Source organism: Pterocles gutturalis, unplaced genomic scaffold (genome assembly GCF_000699245.1).
Source record: "Pterocles gutturalis isolate BGI_N339 unplaced genomic scaffold, ASM69924v1 scaffold6222, whole genome shotgun sequence".
NCBI classification, from domain to species: Eukaryota; Metazoa; Chordata; class Aves; order Pterocliformes; family Pteroclidae; genus Pterocles; species Pterocles gutturalis.
The window spans coordinates 21,185-44,945 of record NW_010115168.1 but is presented as its reverse complement, the minus strand read 5'-3'; the positions used below and the strand labels follow the sequence as shown (position 1 = coordinate 44,945).

Below are 23,761 nucleotides of genomic sequence, written 5' to 3'. Positions count from 1 at the left end.
ATGAGTGACAGCAATGGTATAAACTGGAATTGATAGGGTGCACCTGTGGATGGGGACAACGGAAACTAACTTGTAAGTGTGAAAAGGGGGAGGGTGTCAATGAAAGGGTTCATGCCTGAATGTGTGTGTAAACAGGGTGGGGGCACAGAGAGAGCAGCTACACTGTGTGTCAGAGGGAAAGGAGCCTGGAGGTGGTCTGTGAGAGCAGAGAGGACGCCTGCTGCTTTATCCCTCTTTAATTAGTTTCCAAAAGACAGTGATTTCGCTTACCTTCTGCAAGTACAGGACTGTTCCCTTCAGCACAGCATAAAAGGTTTTCCAGCCTCGCTTTCCCCGGGGAGCTGCAAAGAAAACAAATGAAAACCCATTTAACTCAGATCCATTTTTGCACTTTGTCTAGGCAACAGGAGAGCTACATTAGTCCTGTGTTAAACCTCCTTTGTACTCTCCTTTTCAAAGGACAATGCAACTCAGCACAGTGCCTGCACACGCCTGCTGTGTGAGAGAGTAATAAAACAACCCTGACGACAGCCCTAGACTGGATCAGAAGGGAACAGCAGCAATGCAGAAGGCAGGCCAGAGCCAGTCCTTGGGCTCTTGCAGGTTGGCTGGCACTGCTCCTACACAGCTAGTTCTGAGCTCTGTGCCATGGCAGAGTTTTCAGAAGGAAACACCCTTTCTCCACGCCACAGCAGGCCGGCAGGTACTGCTCAGGACTAATGGGACACTGGTCAGAAAGCAGCGCCTCTCAAGAGCTGCTTGAGCTGCTTCCCCCTTGCTGCTGCTGCACACCCAAGTTGGCACCGAATGGTCAGATGCCGTCTTGGTCTCCTCTCCTCTTCCGGCAGCCGCAGGGGAAGCAAAAGAAGAGAAAGGAGAGTGGAGTCAAACAAGATCCTAGGAAAAAAAAGAATCACCCCTCAAGAAACCTAAAGTCAGTTAGAGGTTGAAGAATGTAATAGAGGCAACATCATCAGCCTGCACAATGCCTAGAAACAGGTGGGAAGGGTGGGTGGGAGAGGTGTGGGGGGTAGAAAAGGGGATTCAGCATGAAGACTCCAGTCTGAAATTCAGCTGCAACAGAGGGAGAGAAGGCACAGGCTGTATGGTTACAGTGCCAGAGACCAGAAGGCTGCATCACTAAGCTTACTCTCCACCAAGCACACACCACTGACCAACATCCACTTGCCTCTATACCGAAATTAATAACCCATGCATGACTAAAGCATCACCTTCAGAAAGGCATCCCATCCTGATCCGAAGACAGCAAGTAATGGTGAAGAGGTTATCCGTCCCTTGCTCCAGAGGTTAATAATTCTCATCTCACATGACAGGCCTTACTTTTAATTGGCATTTGTTCAGTTCAGCTTCCGGACACTGGCCCCTGCTACGTCCTTCTCTAGATTGCCTAAGTGCTTTAGCCCTCAGTACTCCTTTCCTGAGAAAATACATACAGCATGCTAGCACGTCACTTTGTTAGCAATCCTGCACAAGCTAATCTCTGCCCTGCAACAACTCCATCAGGAAATGAAACATGAAAATGTCTAACTAAAAAAAAATATTTCATTTTATTTGCAACTCGAAAGTCAGAATGTAAAAGAGCTGCATGACAATGAGAGATAGACCTCTAAGATGTACAGGAACTTCTGAAAACATGGACTTAATTACATTACTCATAAAAGGATTATTTTCAAAATGCCAACATCCAGTGCACTGATTAATGAGCAACTCTGATTACTTGTAATTAAAGAAATAATTTAATAAAGGCAATTATATACGATTACTTATTAAGGTTAAATAATTGGAAGTTTAATAAATTCAGAGCATCCAGTCACCACAAAGAATGAGGTCAGTTTGATTTTGACATCTCTGTTTGTATTTAGTTGTCCAGTTGTCAGCCTCCAACTTGAAAACACCAGCCTCCAATTGTACCTTCTAAAATATACTAGCAAAACATGTGAACACCAAAGAGCTTAGCCCAGATAGGAGAGTTGCAGTTACTGGAAACCCGTCACAAAGTCAGATTTTGCCTCCAGGATTCAGCCTAACAGCATGAACCACGAGTAGGTGATCATCAACAATGATAGTGGAAAACACAGACACTCTGAGTAACCTCTCCTGTTTCCAAGAACATCAACAGAAAACAAACAAATAAAGATATCCAGAAAACAAAACACACACGGGAAAATTAGAGGCCTTCAATAATTAGTGCACCACAAATAGAAGCAGGACAAGAAGGAAAGAGGATAATTAAAGACACAGCAGGATTATTAGAAAGAAGGGGCAGGGAGGAACTGCATGGCATAAATCTGGCTGTTACAAAAAGCTGCTGAACTTCGTTGGGTATGTGACCCATGGCTGGGAAAGCAGGGAAGAGAACAGTTACAGCATCTTCCAAGCAGAGATGAACAGCCTTTCTTTAAAGACAAACCCAGAGGGGAGGGGAGTTTTGAAACAATCTAGTACCACGTAAGGAAAAGGAGAATTACCAAACTACTATGGAACAGCTACTGTAATTCACTTGAAATTGTTTTCTCTTCTGTAAACCATGAGATTCATTTTCTTTTAGCACAAAAGATTCACATTGCTTTGCTGTATCACATTACTCATTGTGCTCATGCATTAGAGCTGCTGCAAATAGGACTGAGCATTGTAAATCCTGGCCTAATAGTGACAGTGTGATAATCCAATTGCTGCGTTGTTTGTTATTGCTGCAATTTCCCCTAATGAAGCAGAACTATTTGCCTTGAGAAGCACATGGGCTCATAGTAAGTGGTTTTATGCAGAGATAACAAGAAAATGAGATGTTAAGAGTCAAAGATACTCACTTTTCTTTCCGTCCATATCCGCATGGATTTTCCGAGCCAGAAATCCAGTTTTATACACAGCAGCACTGGGGTCCTGAGGGATGTCCAGGAATGGGTTATTTGAGTTGGTAATTCGACTGACAGCCTTTGTTTGGCTCCCATTATCCTTTTCATCTGTACCATCTGAGTGAGACTTTTTTTTCTCTTCTTCATCCCTTAAAAAGCAGTGAAAACTAAGCATGAACAAGGGACTGAGCAGCAAAGTTTCATTTCATTTCAGTAATTCTTGTATGCTCCTTGTCAAGACATACCTCTCTATGTAGGGGACCCTATTTAGAGAGAAACCTCGAAGTCTATCAAAACATAGTAGGATTATAGCAAAACTTTAGTTCACCTACTTCACCAGCACACGACATGGGAGACAGATTTTTTAAAAAGCCTAAGTTTCCTGTTTACAGTCTCAAAAGGTAGGATTTCAAGAGTGTTCTGTGTCATCCAACTTCACCTATTTTTAATTCCACTTATTTGAGTGCTAAAATGGGAAATAATTGCCTGCTGGGCTCTCCTGAAAAATCTCAAACTTCTTCATGAGTTCACAAGTAGATGAAAACAATTAGGTTAGTACAGATCACTGTGGCTTACCCCTTAACTTAGCATACAAAACACAGACTCTACCTCCTTTTCTTTATTTTCCTCTGCAGACTAGCATAAAAGTAGTAATTTAAAAATAAAAACTACACGAGGTAAATTATGTTATCTGTATTTTAGAAACAAAATTCTGCTCAAAATGTTACTTATTAGGGCAATGTATTCAACACAGCTCTTGGGGACAACAATGCAACCCATTTCAGCAAGTCACAAGCATTGCCTGACTAATAAATGCCTTTTTGCTCATCACAGCCAAAACCAGAGGACCAGACAACCTGGCAAACAAATTATGTCTATCACAAGAGTAGGATAATAGTTTTCAGAGAACAACTGAAAACAGAGGGCACTGAATCTGGATGGATGGCGTATCGGAGGAACCACAGTCAGTGTCAGATTACAGAGCAGCCCTGTGTCCCTTAAATCCCCACACATTCCCCTCCAGGTGACTGGGAAAGGGGTGTCAGAGAGGATGAAGGCTGTCATTGGTAGAGGGCTGACATCTAGGAGAAGCATTGCTACAGAAGGTACACTGCAACAATGTCTGTTTATGGGAATGATCAACCAAAGAAACATCCTCCAAGAACTCCAGGCTAGAGCAACATCCATGTTATCCTGATCTCTGCTGAAATGGTCTTATGGGGAATAACTTAGTTGGAGGAGATACATGAATAATAGACTGGTTTGACAACAAGGAAACCAAATTCAGAGGCACAGAGGCTACATTAGTGAACTCAGCAGTGTGAGAGAATGCTCCTAGGCATTTGACTTTGATCAACTCATATTACTTTGTGCTTGGCATGGTCCCAGCCCAGCACATTCCCAAACAATTTTCAGATACTATTTAGGAATCAGCACAGTCAAGGACCACGCGAACAGGCAGTACAGAGGCAAACATCTTCTTTTGGAGAGTAAGACTTTGCAATAGTACAGATATGGATGCTACACATCGACTTTCGGCCTGAGAGCCACACAAAGATATCAGACACTAGACTTAGTTGTAGAGATATAGTCCAGGTAGTGCCCCATATCATCACGGTGTTGTCTTCCAAGGTCTCCTGATGAAGAGGAACAAAGCTTTTATCTGAAGACCTGACTCCTGCAAGGGAGAGCAGTCCTTGCATCTTTCAGCCTATTGATATGTGCTTTCCCACTCCAGAACAGAGAGGTCTGCAAAAATGTTTTTGTTGGTCAAAGCAATAAGGACTTCTTCATGCATGTTTTGTTTGAAGCCCTCTCACAATTGGAAAAATATAGGAATTTCTGACAATTTTGATTGTCCCCACCCTTCCTGTGTCTACCACACTTAGGAGCTGCTGGCAAGTCTGGACCATTGTGTGACACAGGTTTCTTAGACATGTGTCCATTCCAGGACCAAATTCTCTCAACACAAAGCTGGATACCTAATCCAGATTAAAATCTCTCAAATGGCATTAGTGCTTGGGCTGATTTGTCACACAGAAGTGCCTTGTGAATTCTGGGATCCCAGACAAGGACACAGTGGATTTCTCCTTGTCAGCAGAGACCTACTGCAGTAAATTGCTTATCACTTTTTTGGAATAAGCTATCTCCTTTAGAGCTACAGGAGCAAATTATCTTTTACTGATCCACTGTGCTGAAGGAATGTACCAGTAACCTTACCCAAGCAGCCACAGGTATTGTGATGAGCAATCCTGGGCATCCTGGACACCACTATTGCTGGGGGCAGTGCCCTTAAAGCTCAGCATCTCTGGGGCAGCTATTAAACAGGAATTCTTCGAAAGACAAATGCAGACAGGACAGACAAGGACAAAATGGTATCTGCTGTCATGACTACTGGTAGCACTGAACAAACCTTTAACTGATCCTTTAATCTATCATTGAAAATAGGACATCTTTGAGACTCGGAAGCCTCAGGGACTTGTGAGAGCTGAGTGCTCTGACAAGATGCACGAGATCAAGATGCACAAGCCAGTCTGTAAGATGCAACAAAGGGAACCAGAAAGGCAAGGGGGACTCACTACAGAGAACAAGAAATGGATGAACAGCTGAGAAAACAGGACTAAAAGGAACCTCTGTCTCCCTCTGATCTTGAATATGAAACACCAGTGGAAATAAAGCTAAGGCATTTGGGACCCACTTCTTCAAATACTTCATGTTGCTTCACTGGTCAAGCGTAAGAAGATAGCAGGACGATTTGGAGCAGTTCCAAAGTAGGAAAAACAGTCAGGTATTAGCCTTTGCTAACATACCCTCCAAAGCTGGATTAATAGATCAGTCCTGGATAAGCTTTACCAAGAATGTAACGATTTGAGCTTATTCCTCACCAGCCTGTAGGGTGCAGTTGCAGGAAGGACGAGCTACAGAAAATTCATCTGGCCTGTGGACGCATACCCCTGAACACTGATCTTTGTTTGAAAGCCTAGCTGGGGGTTGTAACCTCCTCATCAGCAGATGGCTCTCAGAGATTATTCAAGTCCTGTTAACATCCCCAGCGCGAAGGCCTCCAGTGACGATGCATGGATAAGAATCAGTGGGTCGTTCCTCTATGCAGGTATGTTCAGAGTCATAGGTCTAATGTCACACAGGTAGAGCTCAGGTCCTTGTCAGGGGCAGGCTTGGTGCCTCTCCTTTCCATTTGGTACAGGAAATAGCACAATCCTTGTGCCTTTGGGGGAAAAACTCTATGTCGGTTCTAAAATACATTTCACTAGCAAAACACCATCAAGAGGGTCCACTTAGGTTTGCAGAAGTCTTAAGAGATTTTCTGTCTTTGATCAGAGGAGGGAGATCATTCCTGGCTCTGGGTTTGGAAGTGATTCACCTGGTGACCCCTCTCTGACAACTCAAAGGAGCTGATGGCTGTGAACCCTCTTGTAGGTCCCACTTTCTGTGGACGGAAAATGGGACCTACTGGAGTGTTTGTTCTGCAGGGTACTGGTGACGGGGAAAGGCTACCACCTGTAGAGTTTCTCCAAGACTGTTTACTACATGTGATGATTTGCAAGGTTTCCCAAAACCAAGTTCAACGTCCCTCAGCTTGTCTCTTTGGAAAAGGACCCGCAGACAGAGCAGTAACTAGGGCACTGGCTGCCCATGAGAACCAACACATCAAAGCCAGGATCTGCTTGCTCTACCACTTGGAAACACAGCACTGAAACAGCAATGTTTTCCTTCCCAAATGTGTGATCACCGACAACCAAAAAGAGTTTGCCTTTTATTTTTAAGCATGCAGATATGAAAAACACGCAAAAATGTGGTTGTTGCCGTTTTGGTGTAGAAATACATTTTTGCCTCTCCCCAGAAAGACCCTACACAAGAAAATGCCATTTTTTTTTCTTCCAGGGAAAAAGACACCATCCGGTTCTCTTAGCAAAAAAAAAAACAAAAACATTCCTGTACACTCTACGGTCTGATTTGAGGCTCTGTCTTGGAAAACTTTGAAGCCACTAAGCTGGAAAGACAGGGTCAAGCCCTTCATTTTTAAGAAGTCTGCTTCATCTCTGCATTTGTTCAAATAGAAAACTTCCATGATATGGCAAAAGACTGGGTTTATCCACTTAAAAACTGGTATTTAAAAAAATTCAGATTTGTAACATAATTACATTAATCTGTGGAACTGATAGCATCTGTATGAGGAAATTCACTTGAGAAACTAGTGGAGAGAAGTTTTGGCATCTTTCCCAAAGGGAGGAGAGAAGAAAGGAGAGCCAGGCGACTACCATCTGACCCCTCTCTAAAACCAGTCATGAAGTTGCAACAGGAAGCATCCTAGAACTTGGGAGACAAAGAGTTAATTAGAACAGGGAGAGATTTCTGGGTTTGACCTAGAAAAAGGTGAGTTTCAGCACAGACATCTTTATAACCACCCCGGTCTCCGCATCACAGTTTGCCGCAGGAAACACAAAGGATTTGGCAGCGGCCCTTTTCCACCATCACTGTCTCAAAGACCTATTTTCGTTTGGCTGGAAGGCGATGATTTTTCAGTGCAGTCCAGAAAAAGAAAAAAGAATATATCATGTCTACTTCTAAGCTTCTCTGCAAAGAAAACTGCATCATCAACTAGTCAAAAACCAAGTGATTCTCCTGCAAATTGCATTGTCCTGCTGAGAGAAAGCTTTCAGGACACAACTAGCTCAAATGCAGCCACCTGGTTTTTGCAATTTTGTAAGCAGCACTTTGGGATTTTATAGGTTAATTCTAGATCACCATTCAGCCTGTTTTAAGATGATGATTTTATTGTTCCTATCACCTTTAACTGAAAGTAGACATAATATTGCAAGCAATGAAGAACAATAATGTTCACCACCACACTTCCATGTAGACATCATGCAAACAAAACATATTTAGCTCTGGTGCCTTTGAAATCAAATTAATTTTTCTTCTCCAGCTTAAAGCTTATGATGATCGGTGCAAAAGACAACAGATGAGAAACATCTACAAAATCTGGGCAACAATATTATAGACAATGGGACTGAAGGGATGTTAAGAGGTCAGCTAATCCATCTCTTTACCTCTAAGGATGGATCCACTCTTCCTTACCCATTCTGGACAGAATAACCTTCACAGAAACCTCCAGTGAAAGCATTTCCATAGCTTGTCCAGGCAAATCTATGCTCTGGTTTAAATGGCTTATTGCTAGAAAGCTTTTTAATGTTTAACCCAAACATACCTTGTTTCAAATACAAGCTCACCTGCAACGGGTGTGAAGAATAATTCACACCCTTCTCCTCTGTGACAGCCTTTATACACTGAAAAAAATACACTCAGGCCTCTCTCCTCAGTGCTCCCTTTTCCAACTAAACAATCCAACCTTTTTAATCTCACCACTCATGTTCACAGGATCTTGAATTCATTTCATCTTACAAGTGATGTCAAGGTTAAAGAACAACAGTTTACCATTTGAGTATGAAAAAAATCTCACTGAAATATCAAGTCCCCCAGGGAAATTCAAGCAGCATGAGAAATTATGACACAATTATTGGGGCTACATGCACTCTTGGGGTGGTTCTAGTGACCTTTAGCACACTGAAAACAAGATGCATTTGACTAACTGGATGAAACAGCACATGGCTGCACTACAGTCAGTAGGAACTTCTGACAATGACTTCAGAGAGGTCTAATCATTACTTAGTGCTTCACTTGCTGTTCAAAGAAATAAACCACAGTCCAACAGACAGGAGAGATCCAGAATTGTAAGCAGTAGAGAGGCAGTATGGAATGAGACAAAAGACACAATAATTGTATTTCTCATGGTTTTCCCATACTGTTACTCTCTTTCCTTCCAGAACACTGAACAAGGCAGGCAAGAGGAAACAGCAAGCAAAGCAAATGGCATGCCAAGTAAATGAGAATGTTTTCTGGCAGTTCTACTGTGAAAAGTAACCCAAAAATCTGGGGGATGCAGTGTGGAGTAAGACTGTGCATTCAGGATCTCACATTTACCAGTTCAGGGTAAATTTGAGGTCAGATCTGTTTATTTTACAGATCCTGGTTTGTGATTCACTTTTAACCTTTTGGGGAACTTGAAACTGGAACTACTGCAGAAAAAGAACTGTAATACAATTCTGTTTTCCAGAGCTGTGCTCACTCTTCCCTGTTCATGAAGGATAAATGAACACTGCTACTGAAAGTCTGTGGAGTGCATCTGCAGACTACAGTGCCACTTCTCTTGACTACAAAACTGGAATCAATGGTAGCCTTTTCTTTCTGTGGGCTTTGGATCAGACTGGAATTCTACTGGAAACGAACAACAAACCATTTAGGATGATGACAAACCTAGCTCACACTCACAAGATAAGGATCATGATGCCGTCTTCCCCGATCTTACATATCAATGTTACCCTCCCCTGCCTATGAACTTACTGACAGTCATTAATCCATCAAATAATGTACTGTCAGAGATGCTCTTAAACTGTTGCTTAGCTCATAAGAGAGAGTCTTGGACCCTCAAAGGGATTCTGTCTGGAGGAAAGGCATTCCTTCAATGTGCCAGAATCACAAGGCAGCTTATTCCGGGTTTTGTAGACTTATTTTCACCCTTGCCTTACCTCCCCCTTCTTCCCCAGCCAACTGCATCAGGGAAGCAAAGGAAAGGAGGGAGATCTTCCTCAGTCCCATCACAGCAAAACTGACCATGTCCCCTTCCTATCCACGTTTCTCTGCAGATCATGACAGCAGAGCAAGAGAGCGATGTGCCTCCCCCCTCTAGCTCAGGCAGTCCTGAGGCTCCTTAGGGTGATTACACCAACCGTGTATCTCTGTAAACAAGGAGAGACATCTCCACACTCTCTCTTCCGGACAGCACTCTCAGCCCTAAAGGTAAAGGCACAACTTCTTTGATGATGCCCAGAATGAGCTTTGTTTTGCAGCATGCAAAGTAATTGTCACATCAGTCCCAGTTATCTGTCTGAGTTTCAGATTGGAATGGACAAATGGACAAGGTTGCTTTACACCCACATCCCAAAGCCTTATTTAAAGAGGATTCTGATTTCTCCCTTTTTCAGCCTGCTTGCAATTTTTCCACAAACAATTCATTATCAAGGAATAGGGACTGGACTATGTAAATGCCGAAGCAGTTACCACCTATACAGGAGCAAGCTATCTCATAAATCACCTTGACTGAAGCTCACAGGAGCAGAGCCAGGCATGAGCCCGTTTCCACCTGGAGGCTGCCCAAGTGTATTAGACACAGTATGGTCTCTTGCCAAGATCTGGAGGAAAATTCTGACATCAAGAAAGTCACATAATGGATTCTTCTGGGTCTAAAGCACCTGTGAGAGAGCATCTTGCAAACAGGTCTAGCATTGTGGCATCTAGGATTCACACACTGTATTCCAGGTCCCAAACATGGCCTGGGAAAATGTCTTCCACTGTGCTTCTTATGAGGCTCATCAGAGGTAGCACTTCTTGGTGATTCCCCTTACCAGCACACCTTCCTCACCACTCCTGACATTATCTAACACACTTCTGAACAGGGGCTGCAATCCCAGTTGGAACCAGCAGCCTTTGTAAGTGAGGTTGTACACCCTGACAAGAAATTAATTTGCAGATGATGAACTTAAAACTAGGAAGATCAGAAGCCAATGGGCTGGCAAGACCTATGGCAGTTGTTAGGACTTCTAACACAAAAGGTGCAGGAACATGCATCACAGACATACACTGTTCTCAAGAACATGAGGTTTCAGGTATGTAAATCCACACAGGTAAACATATTGTATGGCCAAAATAGATAAAAAGACACCATTCTTTTATTTTACACCAAAATCCACTGTTCTGCAAGCAGAAAAATCTAAAGCAGACCCTTCTACTCTTTGCTGGCATACCTAGACCACATAAAACCTAAGCACAGAGAAATGTCAATTCAACACAATCAGAAACTGAAGCTCTTTCTTGTTTGCAGTATTTCTGTAGTTAACAAGTGTTAGCCTGTCAAAAGCAGCTAAGGACAGGGCATATTAGACTCTGTCCAATTTACCATCTCTCACATTAGGTTGTTGTCAAGTTATCCACAGTTATTCAGGAGACAAACCAAGACAGTAAACCAACAGCAGGAAACTCAATCCAAGACGTGTGTTTCTATTGCGTGGTTCTGACACAATGTACCGAAAGACAGAGAAGTCAACTTCTGTTTTATTTATGCAGTCATAGAACAACAGAGGATTTAATTTCTCTTTTTAAGCTGAAGTTCCCTACTAAATGAAACATCCTCTTTCCTTACAAATTCAGTTGGCTCCTACCATTAACAACTCCCCTTTCTGGAGAAACAGATGAGGCAGAATAGCCACATCATTCTCTAACAGAAAAGCAAACTCATTACGTACCCTGGCTATCTTCTCCAGGCTTTGGAGCCCACTCACATGGTGAGATAAGATGTATAAACAGATTATTATATGGGTACTATTTTTAAACTGCTAATTTTACACAGTATACTTACACTGCCCATTCCAGCTTCTCATTCTTGATTGAATTGTAGAGGGCCTGCAAAGGGAGATAAAGGAGATGGGGTTATTGTTTGACCCCTGCTACACATACGTTAACATGTTCTCTATCTTTCACCAGCAAGAGAGCTGTCTCTGATTAAGGAAGTACCGTATCTGCTCATGGTAACACACAAGCCTTGAGCAGAAGTCTCATCTAAGCAAAAAATATCAGAATGCAGGATTTGAGATTAAAGTCATTTTCTCAATAAGGTTTTTGGGTTTTATGGTTTGTTTGGTTGGGTTTTTTGGTTTTGTTTTGGGTTTTTTTTGGTTTTGTTTTGGTTTGTTGTTTTTTTTTCCCAAATAGCCCTGTTAAATTTGCAAAAGCTACAAGACTACAGCCTTGAAATTCAAGGTCCAATTTAACTCCTGATAGTCAGTGAGATTTTTTTGCCACTGACTTCAATGGGGCAAAGATTTCCCCATATGGGCTTACCTGTAAAACTATGTCAGCATAGCTATTCAAAGCCCCTGAGCCTCACAGACACTTGGGTGCTTCCACAGTCACACAACCAAACATAAACACATTCCATTTCTAAGGGCAAAACAGAAAACAAACAATAAGCAGCTTTTGTGCTTGAAGATCGATGTCTTGGACTGCTGCATGCTACCATTGTTACTCTCTGAATTTATAGGAAAGATGCCAGTAGGTTTGACACCAAAGGTCACAACTCTGTTGTTGATAGCAGCCCACAAAGAAAAGGGTCTGTAAGCTGACTTAAGCCTAGTTGGATATCAGACAGTTGGGATGGACTTCTTTTGAGAGGCAGTAGGTACACCACTAGGGTAAGTGCATCTGATTTCCACCCTCCCGTAGCTGATGCATACAATGGATAAATGCCTGCTATTACTACAAGCTAATGGAGCGCTTCAAATAGGCCACTTGACTCAAGTGAAGTATTTTGGTATGGAATGTCCCTGATTCGCATAATCCATATTTGTAATTTACCTTATATACATAGTTAGATTTACTCCCTCTGGCACATAACTCCTACACAGGCTCAAAATATGTTAACTCGTTGTCCTGGGTTAAGCTGAGACAGAGTTAACTTTCTTCATAATAGCTAGCAAAAGGCTGTGTTTTGGATTTGTGCTCAGAAGAAAGCTGATAAAAAGTGATGTTTACGTGGCTGCCAAGTTCTTTCAGCTTCTCTGGCTGTCCGCAAACAGGAGAAGCTGGGAGGGAGCACAGCCCCAGTTACTAGCCTAGGATTTGATCTTAGGTTCAGGACTGAGGCACAGAGTGGCCAATAATCTATTCCATAACATACACGCCATGCCCAGTATATAGGTGAGGACCCTCCGGAAGATCAGCTCTTTTGGTTCCGAATCTCTTTGGCTCTGGGTCATCTCGCTCCAGGTGGTCCCTCTCCTAAGGCCTTCCCCCCCAACCCTGGTCAGCTCTCGGTCTGGGACACTCGGTCTGTTATCTCCGTTCGTGAGTGCGGTTTCAGGACTCTCCCTGCTCTGGGATCGTTAGCCAGGAACAGGCTGAGCCTTGGTCATCAGGTGGGGGGGCAGTATCACTGTGTATCACTCATTTATATATTTGTATATACTATTATTTTCCTTATTATTGTAGTTATTAAATTGTTCTTATCTCAACCCATGAGTCCTTTTTTCCCTTTACCCCTTTAATTCTCTCCCCTATCCTCGGGTGGGGGGAATTGGGTGAGAGGGTGTGTGGTTTGGCCCCCAGACAAAGGCAAACCCATCACACGTGTAGAAGAACTGTTGATCCACATGAGTACCAAAAAGTAGCACATCAAGTATGAACAAACCCGAAAATCACATACTGTAATAGCTATGGCACACTCAACAGAAACATTAGCATTTAAATAGCCTTAACTCTGACCCAAAACAAAAATAATTTCAAAAACTGAAGAGTTGAAAGTAGCCTTGTGCATATCCCACAGCTGAACTTGCAACAAGAATCCTATAAGCATATCCCACAGCTCATCCTGTAATCCACTGGCTCCTTTCTGAATCTTGCACAGTCTATTTGAAGATCCTTAATAGCCAGCTCTGTGAAAATTTGCTTGACTGAACAACAGACAAGTAGGTCAAACATATGGGTACAACTCGCCTCACTCTGATGCTACACACACCACAACTTTTAGTCACAGTGTACCATCAAAGTAGGTTTCCCAGAGCAACAGAACAGATCTGACCACCCGCATTCTACTTACACTGAGCTAGCAGACAGAGGTCCCCACCACTAACAGGGCTTTGCAGCACTGCTCACAGCAATATGATGAAATATTTCCAACTCTGGAGTTTTCACTGTCTATTTCTACTTAGCCTATCTTCTCCAAACTTGTATAAGGAACTGGGATCCAAAGGCAAACAGCCAGACAAAGGTGAAGGAAGGGCTTTGCTGGCGGTTCATAGGCACTTTGCTTAATTTTCAGGTGAGAGCTATCAAGAGATTTTAACACCACCCTGCAGGAAGAAAGCAAAAGAAAGGGCTAGCATTTCTCCTCCTATGCGGCCAGCAGTCCACCAGAATTAGACTCATCACCATTTTCCTTCACAAGCTGAAGCTGACACTGATTCCCAGGTTCATCCAATTATTTTCTATTAGAAGCTACCATGTTTCTAACAATTTGGCCAAAGCCCCCCTGTTGTTCTTCGACTCGTCTTTTTCTTCCTACTATACTTAAAATATTCTCTTACATTTTGAGCCAGGAAGCTTCTTCCACATATAAGGCAAAAAGGCTGCATTTTTTCCCCAGTTGCCTCTCGAACTTTTCAGAAGCAGCATTTCTTTTCCCAGATGGTTGAATGAGCTTTTGAAATGTAGCAAAAACCTGGCCTGGGGTATCAGAAATGCCTTTTGCTGCTCTCTGGCCCAAATGCCTACAAGATTGGGTCATGACCTCTGAAAATGAACACCTGCCCTGTGCAGTGCTGCTTTTTATGGGATTTTGCTGCTTAGGAAATCTCTAGGGATCACTACAGCCAAAGAGCAGGACACAGAAAAGCAGCGCTCCAGATTGGTGTGGGAACAACAAATGCCCCAGGCTTTTGCCTTGTGGAAAGTGACATGTGTTTGTCCCGATCTTTACTAATGAGCCAGACTATCTTCCTTCTTTAGGGAGTAACAGACACCAACCCAGTCATATGGCATACATCTGACAAAGGACACAGTGTGCCCCACAGAGGATCAAATACAGTCTCTCAGAAAGCCACTGCTATTTACAAAAATGAAAGAGAAAACCCTAGACAGTATCCACAGTCTGGGCAGATGTATACAGGTCAGATTCGGTGTGTCTACCGAGCAGTGAGACCCCAGTCAGTAGACCTCCCAAGGGATGGAGACACTTGAGTTCTCATGCCTGCCCCCGTCTCTGTCAAAGACTGCTGCCACGCTGCACACTTGCTGCCATACTCACCAGCCTTTAAGAGCTGCTTTACATTCCTTCTCCAAAGCAATTTAAGCATTAACATTTTCCTGATGTCTACTGGGCTCTCACATGATCTGGAGAAGAAAAATTTCCTCCTCTCATGTTTTGCAACCAGTAGCAGACACATACAGACCATCACCCACACCGTCATTTATTTCACGGCTGTTTCCCAACGCCCTGATGCAGACAGCAGCTCTTTTCAGCAGACGTTTCTCCAGAGTATGATTAAATCAAACAAACTTGGAGACAAGTACTTAAATGCTTCACTAAATTGCGACAAAGCTGATCAGAGATTATGGCAGGGACATGACTCTCACCATACTTAACTAGCTGCAAGGACAGGTTTTATTAACTCATGTTTTCTCTCTGGGAAACGAAAAACAAAAGCTCTGATCTAAAGTACTCCTACAGTTTGACAACAATCACAGCTTCTTACCTGCTAGCCTTGGAATTGCTTGTCAAATCCATCACCTAAGCCAGAAAACTGGAGGCTGGACCAGGAGCAGGAAATACCAGAATGAATACTGCATGGGTCTCATCTTCCAAGCTGTATCAATACCACTTGGAACGGGGAGAGACTTCCTATCTCTTTTCGCACCCAAGGCTACTGCAGGCAGGGTCCAAACCACCAGCTACTGACTACTCAGCAGCATCCAACTTCACTGCTTCAACTCTTAAGCTCTATTACCCAGACTGCAGAAACCTACTCCTTACAGCTTTCCCTTTTCTGAGAATTGCTGAGCTCTGGGTCCACCACACCTGAGGCCCAGCACCGCTGTAAGCTCCCTGGGGAAACAAATGCACTTTTGAAGTGAGAATAAAAGAAATTAACTGCTGCATCAAACAGAATAGCAAGCATCATCCTAGACACTCTCCTAACTCCAGTGCTGTTTCCTACAGCTCCAATTTGACCCTTAGCAGACTGCAGTATAAAAAAACATGGGATTTGTTTGTATTTGTTCATAAACGGCACAAGAACCTTACACTTCCTTTTTTAAGGGGAAGCCTGAAACTCTGTAAGAAGCCGCGGAATTCCATCCCCATTTTCCCTTTGGCAAGCAGGTAGGTCAACGAAAAGTACAGATTTTCACAAGCTCTCACCAGTTGGTACTTTTATTCCAATTGGAAAGAGAAGCGAAACTATGCAGGGAGTGCTTCTGAAAACTCCTGTTTATTTTACAAAGCTGCCAAGAAAAAAGGTCACTCGCCATCCTCCCCACCCTCAAAACCTTGTCACATGCATGAACCACTGGATCTATTTAAACAGGCTGCTCCAGGCACCTGCCGACTGTCAGCTATGCTGTGAGTCAGCCTCTGCACACAGAAGCAGTGAACAAAAGGAAGGCACAACCAGGTGTGCACACTGGGACAAAGATGTAATGAATTACCCAAATATCCATCTCGGTAAATCTAGGTCACAAGTAGGCACACAGTCCCCAAAGCCTGGCCAGCAGGTTGCAAGATGTTGAAAAGGTCCCGGGGCACTGTGCAAGCCCTTCCCTCGAAAGGAAACATAGGGCTGGCTCTTGAAGCAGACTACTGACTTTCTGTACACACTAGCCCATACAGAAAAGCTTGTCAAGAGGGAAAGGAACACACCACAGAAATGCCTGCCATGATAAGATAAACGGGCAAAACAAAAACCAAGTTCAGAGAGCCAGCAGGGAAGACCCAGACTGTCTTCTCCAGTTCTTGTTTCCCAGGTGCTCTGCTCACACCCAGTTCCCCCTGATTTCTGGAGTTGTTGGTGGGGGAATGACCATCTGACCATTACAGGAGATGCATCAGGTAGCTTTTGCAGCCCCCAGGACAGGGGTGCACTTGTGCTCTCTGACCCACGCCCCTGCCACCCTCCCCTGCAGCCACTGTCCGAAGAAGCTCTGCCTGGGGACATTTCTTCGCCTTCAGCTGGCAGCAGCACAGTTGATGCCAGGCAGCCAAGGAAGCCCCAGCCACAACCTCTGGGCAAAGAGGTGCTGTCTTTGCAGTCAGAAGTGCTCAGTCAGAAGTTCAGAATCTTCCCCAGTCACTCACCACTGGATCATCAGCTTTGCCCCCAGGCTCCAGCCCCAGCTCCCACCTGCTTTGTTGGAGGGAGGAAAAAAACTAAAACTAGCAGAACCCTATAAAAATAAAACAGATTGCAGAGGCAACAGATACCAGACATGGCCAGTGTTTGCATGCAGCCCTGATAGGTGTTAACATGCCCATCCTTTGGACCTGGGTGTGTCTCTGTCATTGCCTTCTGCCAGGTTTAGATGGGGTGTGACACACTGCTATACATGACTCCTGGTTTGCTGTTTAGGTGATTACCTGAAGGTTGACCCTTCCCCAGAACTGCTGCTTGCATACAGATCTACGCTACTTTACCATTTCCTATTTGCCACCCTCCCCCAAAATCCAGATCCTGAAATTTTGCCCTCTTCTCCTGCGTGAATCCCTAAAATCTGGGGAGGCGAGGATGAGGGTTGTGATCACTGAGCACCTTTAGCTCCTTGCCAGGCTCAAAACCCAAATGCCTCTGATGTCTCACACATTTTCCCCCTTCTGATGAGGATGCAGCGAGGATGTCAGAGTAGTACCCCACGAAGCCCGTGGGCTAGTGCACGGCATGGCATGTCTGCTGATATCGCTCTCGATTTCAAATTCCACTGGTTTGTACAACAAACGTTCTTCTAACAAGCCAGCATACATTATTCATAAAACAGCACAGAGCTGTTCAGCAGCATATGGAACCGATGAATGTTGTTTTGGTGTGGGTGGAGATAGGGTTGATAGGAATGTTTTAGGGGGAAGGAAAGGAGATCATTTCACCCAGGGAATTTCAAGTGCGTCACCAACTGGAGGAGAACGTTTCTAAGAGAAACTCCTCATTAAAAATATGGTTTGTATGGAGAAGGGGGGTGAGGGAAGAAAGAAAAAAGGAAGGAAAGATTGTGCCAGATATATCATCATAAACCAGAAAACTATGGTTAGCTCCTAAGAGCCAAGAAATTCATGCTACACAAGAAATGCATCCTCTGTAAAACTGATACATAGGGGCTGCTAGAAGAGATATATTCTGTACTTGCCGGAGTGTTTCATCAGTGTTACTGGTAAAGACAGCATACTGAATTATTATGGATGAACAGAGAAAAGGCTACAGAAGTGTTTCTTGATAGTGGAGCATCTACGCAGCCTATTTCAGAAATTGTTTTATTGGCCCTGTGCATTTGCCGGCAGGACCGGCACAGGCACTCTGCAATTCAGTCCACGGCTATGGGAAAACAGAGTCTGTCAGGAGGAGTGACTGCTGAGCACACTGGGTCACACGGATGATCCTAAGGTCCTCTGACCCACCTTGTATGCAGCCTGGGTTTGAGCCTTCTCTCCCAAGAACAACAGTGCATCAATCACAGCATCCTTTCCATAGGTTCTCCTGCTGGCCTGAGGCTGTGATACCTACCTATAACACACACCTGGGATACATCACCTAGTGGAGCTTGTATACGTACAGATGCACGTGTGTATATACACGTGCACAGAAGCACTACCTGATGTTTCTCAGGGAGATGGTGGGTCCTTGGGATACCCAGCTTCTTTGACACTGGGAGCATGCAGACCTCCTAGACAGGCACCATGTTGGTGCCTTGTTCATACTGGCTAGAGCATGAGGATATATAATACCCTCTAGCTCAGCAAAAGAGGCCCAGTCATGTAAGTGCAAAGTATCAGAGGAGTATGTTTCTGAGCACAAATGGGTTAAATCTGTCTCCTGCCCTAAGTCAGCTGAAGCAGTCACAGAAACAGGTCCTGAGGATTGTAACTAGTTTGTAGGGGGAGCAGATGAAATACCAGGCAGCCCAGACACAAAGGGAAAAACACACCCACAGAAACATGGAAGAGGACAAGTTACAAATCAACCCCTGCTTGAGACTGAGGGGATCTATGTGGCACCACTGTCCAGAAAGCCCAGCCCAGAAGTGAAGACATTTCATGACAGACTTACAGTGATAAAAACACCTGCTCTGCAATGCTACATATTGGCAACAACTTACAGGTCTCTTCTAGCAACACAACAGAAGAGCTAAAGCTCAAGGATAAATCAGTTGTCTGAATCAGTGAAATCTTAGCAAAATAGAGGGGCAGACAAAGAACAGAAGGGGGAACAGACATATGGAAAGAACAGGGCTGGCCAGAATCACAAGACCAATCAGTGTCAGAGCTGCTTATCATCTCGTCTACTGGGAGGACATCACTGATGGGCACATAGGGATCTTCTCAGCCCTCTGTAACACAGCTGTTACAAGTCTTAGATGTTCCACAGACACAAATACCTTTGTATGAAATAAGGGAACAGCACTACAAACAAAACCAAAGCTACAGTACGCTTCCCAATGTACCGAGCTAGGCACGAGGAAAAGTGGGTATCCTTCACTCAACAACCTACAGCACTCAGGAAGCAGAAGTGTGAATCCCACAGAGTGTTCATTATGGCAGCAGCTAGCTATGTCAGACACCATCCCTGGGAGAAAGTCCCTGCCTCAAGAACATTGCAGCATGGATACACAGTGGACACAAAACCTGGGAGAGGGAACAGAGGTACAGAGATTAAGTGATTCACCTAATGTCAAAAGACCTGAGTTTCCACCATACGCAGAGAGTTTTCGTACATAAATCCTCCCAATTAATACTGTGCAATTACTCCCACGCCTAGGGTGAAAGTGATCATAAGAGTAGGGTCCCAGAGCACCTGCAAGATGTAGCCTGTACTTTGGCATTTGCTGGAGTAGCAGACACTGCATCAGCAACAGCCAGAGAATTATGGCCATGCTATTTCTCTGCCGTAACCTTAGCAGTATGCTATTTCTTAGTTATGGTCAATAAGACCCTCAAAAGGGAGGCTTCTGAAACTAGACAGAACAAAATACTTAATTTATTTCTATTTGCATTACTCTGTGATTAAAGCTCCGCAGAGGCTCTGAAATACCACACAACCCGTAAACTGGCACAGAGATGCAGCTAGGCACAGCCTGTGCTACTGACTGCTACAATACACTAATGTATTCCTGTAAATGTACAAGTGATGCCTTCCTAATAAATACTCGATGACAATATCTAATCATGCATGCAAGTGATATGATATTTTTACCTAGCACCCGCACCTACTAAACCACAGAGCTGCAGAGAAGGAGCAAAAACTGGTTTTCTACGGAAAACCATTCCCATTAAATGGATAATCCCAAGGACATCACTTGCCAACTCCTGCACCTCTCTGGAGAGCAGAGCTCTGATTAGCATCCTCACTAGCAAGTTTTCACTGTTTACTATTGCACCAAGCTCGGTGACAGGCCATTCCCCTAAGACTCAATGACTATCACACACCAGACCTTTATCACCTTTAAGTCTCTCAAGCCTAGAGATTTTTTTTCCTGACCTGACAGCAATTCTGTGACCACTGCAGATCATCCACAGCCCTTAATTTCTGCAGAGTGTAACCTTTTCAACACCACCACCTCCACTCCTAGCAAAGAGAAACAGTATGAACATTTAGTTATTTACCTTGCTTTCTTTAGTAGAAAACTCAGAGGAGTTGGAGATTTTCATAGATTTTGACCGATGGGACTGCCGCCAGAGAGATTCTTCTCGGGAATATTTCACCGAACCTGTGGCTCTCACCCGGACTTTGCTGGTGCTCTGAACACTGTTAACTCCAATCATTTCCAAAAGTGAGCGTATGGGATCAGGGAGAAGAAAGCTAATGGCACTTCCCAATCCCCTGCAGAGGAATCGCAAAAGATTACGTCTGGAGAGCCCAGGCTCAAGCAATCAGTGTTTGCTTAAAGTGCACTAGGCTGTTTTCTCCAGCATCTTCAGGCACTGTTTGGAGCCAGCCTGATTGTTCCAGGCATTGCTCACGTCACTGGACAGGGAGGAAAAAAAAAAAAAAAAGAAAAAGAAGAGGCTGATGGAAACTCCTCCCCTGCTCCACTCCCCTCTCCAGCATCGACTCCCCCTTCACTCATACAACAAAAGTGAGAGGGAGAGAGGTGGAGAGAAAGATGCTGGAACAAATGCCAGCAGATAAAGCAAAAGATTCATTTTCAGTTTACACAGCCACACTTCCCTGCCTACAACAGCCTGCTATGCTCATTACTGCCTGCAATAACAAAGGACACCGTAAAAAGAGTCTTCAATCACCTGCCAGCTACAGGCTTATGGATGTGAGAAGTACAGATGGATTCCCAAAGCACTGGAGAAACAAGTGAAAGCCCACAGCACCATAGCGAAGTTCTGGCAAGCCCCAGAAAGATGCCCCAGCAAATTTCCACAACTTTTGCACCCGTTAGCCAGAGTCCTTGGGGTGCCTTCCCAGATGGCAAGGGAAAGCAAGACCACTCACATGCTCTAAGAGGGGCTTATGGGAAAAGAGGTGACCAGTGCAAACCAGTGGCAGAGCTGTGAGCAAGGAGCTGGGGACCCGGCTCCCGCCTCAGCACCCAGAACTGCTGTAGCCGCACCCCTCCATGAACACACAACACGCTCCAGAGACCGGCCCCGCGAGCAATACCGCTCCCGAGCAGCACCCTGTTCCTCCCCTGCAGGAAACCCATGCTGCCCAGCGACAGGAGGGCCAGTGCCATGGCCCACGCATGCCAAAGGCACCGCTCCAACCCATGGGAGGCTGGCTCCTCAGGTCAGGCACACTCCTGGCACCGAGAGCTGCTATCCCGCACACGGGGGTGAGGGGAGGCTGGCGCCAATGGCAGCCACGCTCTTACCAGGGGTGGGTGCGCTATGTAAGGGAAAAGAGAGATGTTTACCTCAATGTTGCAAAAGCACCATCATTTCTGGCTCCTGGAGACCCAGAGCACAGCAGACTGTGCATTGCCATGGCAACCTGCTCCAATGAGAGAGCGAGAGATCTCTGCTCTGCTCAGCACCGGGTCGTGGCAGCTGCTGGCACATGCCGGGGCAGGGGGAGCAGCTCATGCAAGCACCAAGGCAGAGGTGGACAACAGGGACATCATCCTAAACTCAGAAGAGGAAAACAGCTTGTGCAGAGGGATCACGAGGAGCTGCGCAGCACAGGGACCTCACTGTGGGCTACCACTGGGTTGAGCAACCTTCCAGACCACCAGGCAGGGCACAGCCAGCACCAATGGGGCTGCGGTCTGGGAGGAGAGGACACCAGAACCTCCTGTCCCACTCCCACCATGACACACAGGGAGCTGCAAGTCTGCGCTGACAGCCAGGCACAAGGGGTGGCTGCCCAGGCACACTCATGTGAACATTCTGTGCTGAAACACGTCAGGCAGCTGAAAGGCAGGTGAAGGGGCTCCAGCCCCCATTCACACCCGAGTCCCGTTCAGTGTCAGCCAAGACACATTAAGACAGAGTGCAAGTTTGCTCACCCTATGTCATGCGTCATCCAGCTCCCAGGAGTAGATAAGAAGCAGTTAAATTGAGTGGTCTTCTCCCCTGGGTACACCTCCACAGCCTCTTGCAATCGAGGACTGATTTACCTCCTTAGTGGGCAAATGGCTAGACATCCACATTATCTTTCTAGGTGCATTTTTGCTTGTAAAACACATTGCTGCCTCCCCAGTATGCAGCAGCCCTTCAGTCAACAGTCACCCTCTGCTTGCGTGACCCCCAAGGACACTACAGACGCAAATCCTGCCCAGATTGCAATACGTGTGGACCACGCTGAAGGGCAAGGGCCAGCGGAACAGGGAACTAGGGACCTAAATATAATACAAATATAAAAACTGTTCCTGGGGTGACAAACTTCAGATTCCCCACAGACCCTGCCTCTGTCCTCCCTGAGGTACAGACCTCTTCCCACGGGGCAAACAAGCAAAAGGCATTCTCATTTACACAACAGCCGAGTTTTGCAAGCCCACCCCAACCTCACACATTAACATCAAATGCCAGACGTGCTCCAGCCTTTTTACAAACCTGTCATTGCTAGAGGGCACCTGAAGGAACAGGAGACCCTTCTCTGGCAACAAGCAATTGCATGCTCTAAGTTACTTGTGTCCCTTCCCAGAAAAGGTTTTATGTTACTTAACACATCTGAAATTATCCACTGCTAGAGGAATAGCTTTTCAAATAAAATATCTTCTTAGAGGAAGTTTTCACTGCAATCAAACAGTTCCAGATGAGCTAAGCAGCAGGTCCCAACAGGTGCTACATAAATGGCCACAAAGCACTCCCTATCCTACCAGACCCCTGCCTAGCAATTACTCGTGCTCTTGGATTTATAAGGCCACCTCCCCAGGCACCCTCAACACATCTGAAATAATTACATTCCCTAAATATCACATGCAAACCTAGGACAATGTGAATTACACAGAGCAATTTCATTATTAAACACAAGCTAGGCTGAATCACAGCAACATTTCCCTTCTGTTGCTCACAGCACAGCACCATCGCCACTGCCTAAGTGCAGCAGTTCTCCACCTAGCATCCTCTGAGCTGAGGTTAGCAGATCCTCAAGCAGGACAGGAACAGGTCTCATCCAGCTGTAGCCAAGCAACAGTCTGAATCCCCAAAGGTGACAGGCTGCATCTTGTTCAATTGTTTTTTTCCTTCTTCTTTTCCCCAGTGGAGTATGAAAAACACTTCTCTCTCAGTTCACACTCTCCAAAACAGAGCCTCCTGAGATCATGCTTTTGAAGCCATAAATGTCTTCAGCTCAGGGATTCAGCTCAGATTTTGTCCGTGCCCCTGCTTTTCATCTGCAAGTGATAATTCGGTCTTGTGCTCCTGACTGAGCCAGTAGCCCTGTGTACGCAGTGACTGTCTTCTTCTGGGGAAAGACAACTCTTCAATATTCAAGAAGTCCCACCATTTTAGAAATTACACACAGAACTGATTTCTGTCTGTAACTGAGCAACAGGGAGAAGCAAGTTGTTAACACAAACAGGGGGACAGATTTTTTTTTTTTTTTTTTAAA

General features: G+C 44.8%; 1 protein-coding gene across 1 annotated transcript in view; it reads right to left on the bottom strand.

The window, feature by feature from the left end:
* LOC104462925 (PH and SEC7 domain-containing protein 3-like) overlaps positions 1–23,761 on the bottom strand; it is a gene marked incomplete at its 5' end in the record, with an annotated part of 66,656 nt that overhangs the window by 22,301 nt on the left and 20,594 nt on the right. The window contains 3 exons of the mRNA XM_010075076.1: positions 271–341; positions 2,829–3,022; positions 11,368–11,411. Of these exons, the coding sequence (XP_010073378.1) occupies positions 271–341; positions 2,829–3,022; positions 11,368–11,411 (309 nt within the window). The remainder of the gene's footprint in view (positions 1–270; positions 342–2,828; positions 3,023–11,367; positions 11,412–23,761) is intronic.